General features: G+C 46.7%; 1 protein-coding gene across 1 annotated transcript; it reads left to right on the top strand.

Moving 5' to 3' along the window:
• The first annotated feature begins 6843 nt into the window (after nucleotides 1-6843).
• LOC123096812 (non-classical arabinogalactan protein 31-like) lies at nucleotides 6844-7811 on the top strand. The gene is made up of 2 exons (XM_044518585.1): nucleotides 6844-7104; nucleotides 7235-7811. Exons 1-2 carry the CDS (start codon nucleotides 6903-6905, stop codon nucleotides 7537-7539), a joined length of 507 nt encoding a protein of 168 aa, XP_044374520.1. The 5' UTR covers nucleotides 6844-6902; the 3' UTR covers nucleotides 7540-7811.
• Nucleotides 7812-8573: the final 762 nt, after the last annotated feature.

Below are 8573 nucleotides of genomic sequence, written 5' to 3' on the forward strand. Positions count from 1 at the left end.
CGAACTTGGTATCCTTCTTCAGCAATTCCGTCATAGGCTTTGCAATCTTCGAAAAATTCTTAATAAATCTTCGATAATATCCTGCGAGTCCAAGAAAACTTTGGATCTTTCCAACCATTGTTGGTGCTTCCCAGTTTGTCACGGTGACAACTTTGGTGGGGTCTACTGCTATACCTTCTCCAGATATAACATGTCCGAGGAATCCAACTTCCTTTAACCAAAACTCACATTTGCTGAACTTGGCATATAACTGGTGTTCTCTGAGCTTCTCGAGTACCAAACGCAAATTCTCCTTATGCTCTTCGTCGTTCTTCGAGTAGACCAAAATATCATCAATGAACACCACGACGAACTTATCCAAAAACTCCATAAACACCTTGTTCATCATGTTCATGAAATAGGCAGGTGCGTTAGTCAGACCAAATGACATAACGGTGTACTCATACAGCCCATACCTGGTGGTAAAAGCCGTCTTAGGTATATCCTGCTCTCGAATCTTCAACTGATGGTATCCTGATCGCAAATCGATCTTGGAAAATACCTTAGCTCCTTGCAATCGGTTAAACAGATCGTTGATCATCGGCAGTGGGTACTTGTTCTTGATTGTTACTGCATTTAATCCTTGATAATCGACAACCATCCTTAATGATCCGTCCTTCTTCTCCACTAGAAGTACTGGTGATCCCCAAGGCGAAGAACTTGGGCGAACATATCCTTTATCCAGTAACTCCTTAATCTTCTTTTTAATCTCTTCCAGATCCTTTGCGGGCATTTTGTACGGTCTCTTCGATATTGGCCCTGTACCTGGCAAAAGCTCAATCAAAAACTCAATGTCTCTATCCGGTGGCATGCCTGGCAACTCCTCTGGAAACACGTCAGGAAAATCCTTCACCACTGGTACTTCCTCCTGCACATCTCATGTTAACGAATTTACTTGTGTCCTCCTCGGCTCATGCCGGGATACATACTTGATCCTTCTTCCTTCTGGCGTTGTAAGCAAAATTGTCCTACTGGCGCATTCAATGTTCCCTCCATACTTCGATAACCAATCCATGCCTAATATCACATCTAATCCTTGCGATTCCAATACTATTATGTCCGACGGAAACAAGTAGCTCCCAATCCTTAATGGTAACTGATCACACCATAGGCTAGCCATATACTCTGCTCCAGGCAAGGTTACTAACATGGGTGACCTAAGAGCTTGGGTTGGCAGTTTGTACTTATCCACAAATCCCCTTGATATATATGAATGCGATGCAACAGTATCAAAAGGAACGAGTGCAGTAAATGACTTAATCATAAACTTACCTATTACTGCATCTGGCTGAGCTTCAACCTCCTCCACGTTAACGTGGTTCACCTTTCCCCTCTTGAAAGGGTTCGGCTTCTTCCCCGAGCTTCCATTGCCATTTCCGTTCTGGCCTTCGGGACATTCATTGGTGTAATGTCCGGTCTTCTGACACTTAAAGCAAGTGACTTGGCTCAAATCTTTCTTGGCTGGGGTTGATGGGTTGGTACGGTTCTGGCCGTTGCTTCCTCCATTCCCATTACCATTCTTGGTACCATTGTGATTGTGCGAACTACCTCCTCCATGGGCATGCTGAAATTGTCCCCCCGACTTCGGGATAAAATGTGACTTCTAATGAGCTCCAGAATTGTGCTTCCCTTGTCCATACTTCCTCTTGCGGTTCTCAATCTGCTGCTGCTTCCCTTCAATCATAGGAGCACGATCTACCAACTCCTGGTAGTTGTTGAAACTTGCTACCATCAACAACATGCTCAGCTCATCATTCAGTCCTTCCAGAAACTTCTCCTGCTTAGCTACATCTGTAGCAACGTCATCTGGGGCATAACACACTAACTTACTAAAGTCATCCACATACTGGCCAACAGTACGTCCTCCCTGGCGTAAGTTGCAAAACTCACGCTTCTTCATGGCCATTGTTCCTGCTGAAACATGGGCAGTACGGAAAGCCTGCTGGAATAGATCCCATGTGACAGTGTCTACTGGATAGGTGACTTTGAAAACATATGGGGGTGGAAAGTGACCTCTTTGCCATCTTTTGCCCGACCAGTCGCGTAATTCTGTTGTGGTGCATCCATGAAGTCATCATCATCATCTTGATGGTCGCCACGAGTCATTGTGCTGTGATAAGAACCAAACACACGTTAGGGTGAAATGAAAACACAACCAACGGATGCGGAAAGAAATGCATAAAGTAACTTCACTCGATATCTTCGATGAACAAAAAAAATGAAAACTCAAATGGTTGGCCTTAGGTTTATGCATTTTGAAGAGGGCGGTAATTGCCATGTGATGAACATGCACAAAAAGGCAGAAAAATAATCAAAATGGAAAAGCAATTGCAGAAACATGGAAACTGGACGTGTGTGTGCTTCTGAAGGAAGCAGTTGCCATCTAGCAGAATCTTATTGCCATATTGGCTCATTTCAAATGTGGCAATTGAGGCATATCATAGGAACACCCACCCCCTCCCCCCTAGGACTCTCCAACATGAAATGTGGCAATAAACACATTGGCTTCATAAAAAATGTGCAGAACATAAGACACTTTAAAAATGTTCAAGTTTCCATGTTAAACACAGGGCACTCCAAAAAAGGGCGCACAACTTAAACTGCACAACATGTAATAAGGCAACTCACATCCCTGGCATCACATAAAAAATGAGTTGCCATGTATTCACAAGCAGCAAATGTACTAGGTTCAAAGTTGCCGTGTCAAAACAAAAGGCACTTGGAAAAAAAGGCAGACAACTTCCACTAGACAACATGTAATGTGGCAACTCACACCCTGGCCTCACATAAAAATGAGTTGCTATGTAATGTAGTCAAAAAAAATTCCAGGTATCACAAACCAGCATGGCAAACGCAAACTAAGTCTGTTGTACAGTGAATGTGCCATTGTCCTGGATATGGCATGGCAAAAGACATAGTGTGTTCAGAAAATTAGTTGCCACATGGAAAGCATGTTAGTGGCAAAACTGACAAGATTGATCAGGAAATTAGTCGCCATCAGTGATGATAGTGGCAAGGCAATAGGCATAGTGTGTTCACAAATTTAGTTGGCACATGTAAAGCATATTCGTGGCAACTGACAAACTTGATGAGGAAATTAGTCGCCATCAGTGATGACAGTGGCATGGCAACAACATAGTGTGTTTACAAAAATAGTTGCCACATGAAAAGCATATTCGTGGCAACTGACACGGTTGATTAGGAAATTAGTTGCCATCAGTGATGACAGTGGCATGGCAACAGCATAGTGTGTTCACAAAAATAGTTGCCACATTAAAAGCATATTCGTAGCAACTGACATGGTTGATCAGGAAATCAGTTGCCATCAGTGATTTGAAAATGCCATGGCTGCCATTATCCTACACTTTGAACTGCAACTACCTAGATCTAGGGTTCATTAGCAACTATCATACCTTGAAATTTTACAAACAAAAATACTGCCTACACTGATGGCCATAGCATTTCGACGCAAATCATAACTAACATCTGGAAAAATCGCCCACTCAATCGCAAGGCAAACAATGGATTTGGCTGCGGACGGGGACGTGGACGGATTTGGCCCACACCGGCATGACTGTCGCCGCGGCAGCGACGAAACTGCGCAATGCCGCCCTAGATGGCAAGCACGCGACTCCACCGCCGACGGGGAAGCTGGAGCATCGCGAATCGGTCGGAATCTCGAGGAAACTCAAGCGGAAATTGAGCATAACGGGAGGGGGCACAAAATCGCAGGCAGGAAATGTGAGCACGGGAGGGAGCTTTACCTTCAAACTGCGGCTCTCCGGCGACGGCGCTCCAGTCCGGTGAGCCCCACCAACGGTCGCGAATGCGGTCGACTCTTCCGTCACCATCGTCTCCTTCTCCTCTCGGTTTCTCCTCGCAATCGAATGCAACAGGTGTGAAAGTGGTAGGTTGGGGAGTAATGAATGGGGAGGGGACTAAACTGAACCACGAGGGGAGAGGGAAGTGGCAAGACGTGGGAGATGATAACCGAAGACGGGCATGGCGTGCGGGCGCTACGGCAGTTCCACCGCACGTCCCGACTCGCAACCGCTGACCTCGAAGGAAAAATGGCGTGCGGGCGAATCTCTTACATGCCACACATGCGACTTGTCCTACGTGGCACACAAAATCAACAGCTTCGTGCCAAGATTCGTGCAAAAGGGAATCGACGACGATCGACGCGTGAGGGCGAGTTGGCTAACGCCCACACGTGTGGGCGTTAGTGTTTTCGATAGGACGCCGATAACGCCCACACATGTGGGCGTTAAGGGATTTGGCCCCACATTTTGTCTGGTGTCTAAGAGGACCAGCCACATGCCTACGTGTGGCCAAACAACTAGTGCGCACAGGCATCTTTTTTTCTCGCCAATAACGCCCACACGTGTGGGCGTTAAGGGGTCTACCCACACATTTTATGTGGTATTTAAGAGGATTATCCCATATGCCTACGTGTGGGCAAAACAAGTGGTGCCCACACGCCTTTTTTCCTCGCGGCCCCTCTCACATGCCTACATGTGGGCAAAATAGATAACGCCCACACGCCCGTACGTCAGGCCTCCTATCTCATGGTGCCGCACGCCCCGCGTGAGAGTCACCATGCACCCGCAGTTGCCATGATCCGGACCCTCTTCCATGTTCGTCTAACTGTAGTTGCCATGTCACTGAACTACAGTTGCCATGTCGGACAACAACAATTGCCATGGTTGCTCAACTACAGTTGCCATCTCAGGTCAAGTTCCAGATGCCATTTTTGGACAACTGCAGTTGTTGCCATGTATGGTCTGATTTAGTTGCCATGATTTCAAAACTTTAGGGGTTGCCACCTACTAACACTAGGCAGTTGCCATGTATGGTCTATTTACTACAGTTGCCATGATTTGAAAACTTTAGGAGTTGCCACCTACTAACACTAGGCAGTTGCCGTGTAGCGCTACAAGTCAAAATAACATGTTCGGGTAAAAGAGAGAGTTGCCATCTGCTTACAAGCACACTAGGGCAGTTGTCGTGTGCCGTACAAAACACATGGCAACTGACATGTTTGGGTAAAAAACAAGGAGAGAGTTGTCATCTGCTTACAAGCACACTAGGGCAGTTGTCATGTACACTGTAAAACACATGACAACTGGCAGCTTGGGTGTGGGAGAGGAGACGGGCGTGTTGACGAGATGGCAAATGCTCACACATCAGCCCTTGTGCGTGAGTGAAATCTGGCGTGTGGGTGAACTGATAAATGTGCCGGCCCCTCCATGTGGTGAAATGCATGTGTGGGTGACCGGATAAATGTCCACACATCAGCCCGGTCCTAAGTGGCACCACAAACATGCCAAGATTCGTGCACCCGCAAACGGATGCGGATCCACGCGTGTGGGCGACACATGCGGGCGTTAGTGTTTCTGTTATTATATATTATTAATAAAAAATCGGCAAGATACCTACAGGACGTAGAAATTGCTGCTGTCCGCTCTGTTCGAACAGAAGGGCCACCAGTCCCGCGGCAACGGGATTACAGATGGATTGCTCCAGAGGGTAATGGCATGAAGATCAATGTAGATGGAGGACTCTCACGCAGAGATAATGTGAGGCGTTTTCTTGGAGCTTCAGCCGTCATCTTCGACGGGCTGACGGACCCTGCTAGCCTTGAGGCTCAAGCTTGCAATGAAGCATTGGTTCTAGCCCAAGACCTTAATCTGAGAGATGTTGTGGTCGGCTCGGACTGTTTGGAAGTCGTCACAAGCATTAACAAGGGTGCAGCTTCAGTCTTTGCTCCGGTCCTCAACGAGATCAATCACCGAAGGCAAGAGTTCAACCAAGTGCAGTTTACTTTTGAGCCGCGTGAGGCAAATTTCGAAGCTCATATGCTAGCTAAGGCTGCATCTTCTCTTGCAGTCGGTAGACACCTGTGGCTAGCTAGGGATAGTTCCAAACATTATTTGTATTCCAGACGTCTTGCATGTTGAATAAATTCCCTAGTTCACCTCAAAAAAAAGAAAAAATGAAAGCATACATTCCGAGAATCCCGATGGACCGACATGGACGATCCAATATGCCTTGAACGCTACGTATAATGCTGCAAGGTTTCTGGTGCACGTATATGTACACCAGATATATATAGAATACGCCTTCTCTCATCCATCCAACGCGCCCGCCGGCCCTCGTTTTACTGATACTCAGATGGGTTACGTGCTAGGGTGTGCGGAACTCCACCACTGCAAACTGCCGGCCGTCTCTTCGAAATATACGCGATACGTGTATGTGAATTAAGATGATCACTTATTACTCCAGACGCTTGCTTAAGTTACCTGAAAGCAAGTGACAGCGCTTTGAAAGTAGCACGCTTTCGATGCACTCCAGCAAGGCTCCAAGCCACATGCGACTGCAGCATGCATGCATGTTTCCGCGACGAACCTCGTAGTATATCCGGCACAACTTGGCCCACAAAATAAACAACTTGGTCAAACGACGATGTCCGATAATTAATCCATTGCGTAAACAGCAAGCACGCGAACCATTTTAATCAAGTACTAATATTACCCCGCAAAAAAAAAAAAGCACTAGTATCATGATGTGTCAAACTAGCTAGAAGTAGGTGAGTGCGGGGTGGATAGAAGATCGACTTGTAGGGATTGTTGATACTTTTGTAAAAGATAATACGGTGATTAGCTTGCAAATAGAGTACTTTGATGTACAGTACTGGTATCATGCAATTGCTCAGCTAGTACTACCTCACACTGTCACACAAGTATGTACTATAAATTTGCAACCACTACTAGCTTCTTGTCTTGGCAACGTATCATTCCTAGCTAGTCGATCTTGTCCTAGCAATAGCTGCTTCTGTTCTGTCTGCCTAGTAGCCTTGTACCATGGCTGTGCTAGCCAAGTGCATTATTGTGTTCTCCCTCTCCGCCGTCCTCCTCTCTCTGCTTGCCACCGGCGCTTCCGCCGTGGGCCAGCCCCCGCCTCAGTCGCTGCTGAACTTCAGCATCGGCGTGCAGGGCATGGTCTGGTGTAGGACCTGCAGGTACAGTGGCTACAACGCCGACATGGACGCCTCCCCGCTCCAAGGTTAACTCTGATCCCAACCTTTGCGTTCTTCAACCACGTACGTACGCATCGCATATTCGCATGCATGCATGTGCTCCTTCGTCCTTACATCAATCGATACATTGCGCCGTGTGTGTTTGTGCTTGTGCAGGCGCGGTGGTGTACCTGCAGTGCCGGCACGGCCCGCGGCGGCTGAAGAGGGTGGCAGGGGTGACGGGCCAGGGCGGCTACTTCATCATCCAGTCGTCGCAGATGGCGTCCTTCACCAGCAAAGAGTGCAAGGTGTACGTGGAGAGCTCGTCGTCGTCGGTGTGCAGCCTCGCCGACCAACCGGCCGCCGGCAAGGGGCTGCCGCTCAAGTTCGAGTCCTTCGTCAAGCAGGGCGACGGCCTGCAGGCGCTCTACTCCGTCGGCAACTTCATGTTCCGCCCCAGCGACCCCAACAAGTGCTACTGATCCATCCAGCCATCGGGAACAATGGATGTACTTGTAGGAGTTGAATAAATGTATTAGGATTAATTAACTGTTGGAGACGCGTCGATTGATTAGCTGGGATATGCAAGCACGGTGCTGTAAGGTTGATCGTTTAAGTTTCTTCGGTTGTTGCAGTGTTTTTTTAAGGGAAGTTGCTGCAGTGGTTTTGTAAGCTTCTTTAGTTAGCAACAACATACATGGTTGGAATAACTCGAATATGAATTGAGGAATGCAAGTCCTGAAGCTATTCCAGGGTGCCAGGTTAGTCCTAGTACTACCATAATGAACATCTGAGTCAAGTTTTTTAAGCATGTCATCGACGGACCTATCTGGCCAACATCAATTTTTTGACTTGTATATGGGTTCAAAATTTCAATGAAATTTCAGTAATTTGGGTGGGTACCAAAGTATCCATAATTCCAAAATTTTGAGCCAGATTCAAACTCATTTTAAAACAAACTTAAATTTAATCAAAATTCGTTAAAATTAAGTGAATTTTGATAATCCAGATCCAAAAGAATTTCCGAAAATTTGCACATTTCAGTGAGGTCATAATTTTTTTGTTTACAAAATTTAAAACCTTATGCATGCTTCCATGTGGCAATTTTTGCATAACTCACCTTCAAAAGTCATGTCTTCTAATTTTGTGATCCTTCACCTACATTACGTAATCTGCCCGACCTTCATCTCCACTTTCGCCTCAGTGGGCTGCAATGTTGCCGCCAACCCAACCCAAACACGGCAACGTGGGGGCCAAGCTAATTCTTGGAGAAGAAACCAGTAACATATATGTGGTCCCCAAAGCATGCCAGCCAGCAGCGATAGAGGTAGGAGAAAGCGGCAGCAAGAACACGCCTGAGCAAGGGGAGGCACAAGATAAGCGCATAACCTCAGCAAGAACTTGGTGAGCTATGTTAGCCATGGACCACTCTAACACTGAAAGTAAATCAAGTACTAATATTTGAAGTTATTGGTACATTGCATAGTGGTATAGATGTAACCAGCGGGTCAGTGGT

This window comes from Triticum aestivum, chromosome 1B (genome assembly GCF_018294505.1).
Source record: "Triticum aestivum cultivar Chinese Spring chromosome 1B, IWGSC CS RefSeq v2.1, whole genome shotgun sequence".
NCBI lineage: Eukaryota > Viridiplantae > Streptophyta > Magnoliopsida > Poales > Poaceae > Triticum > Triticum aestivum.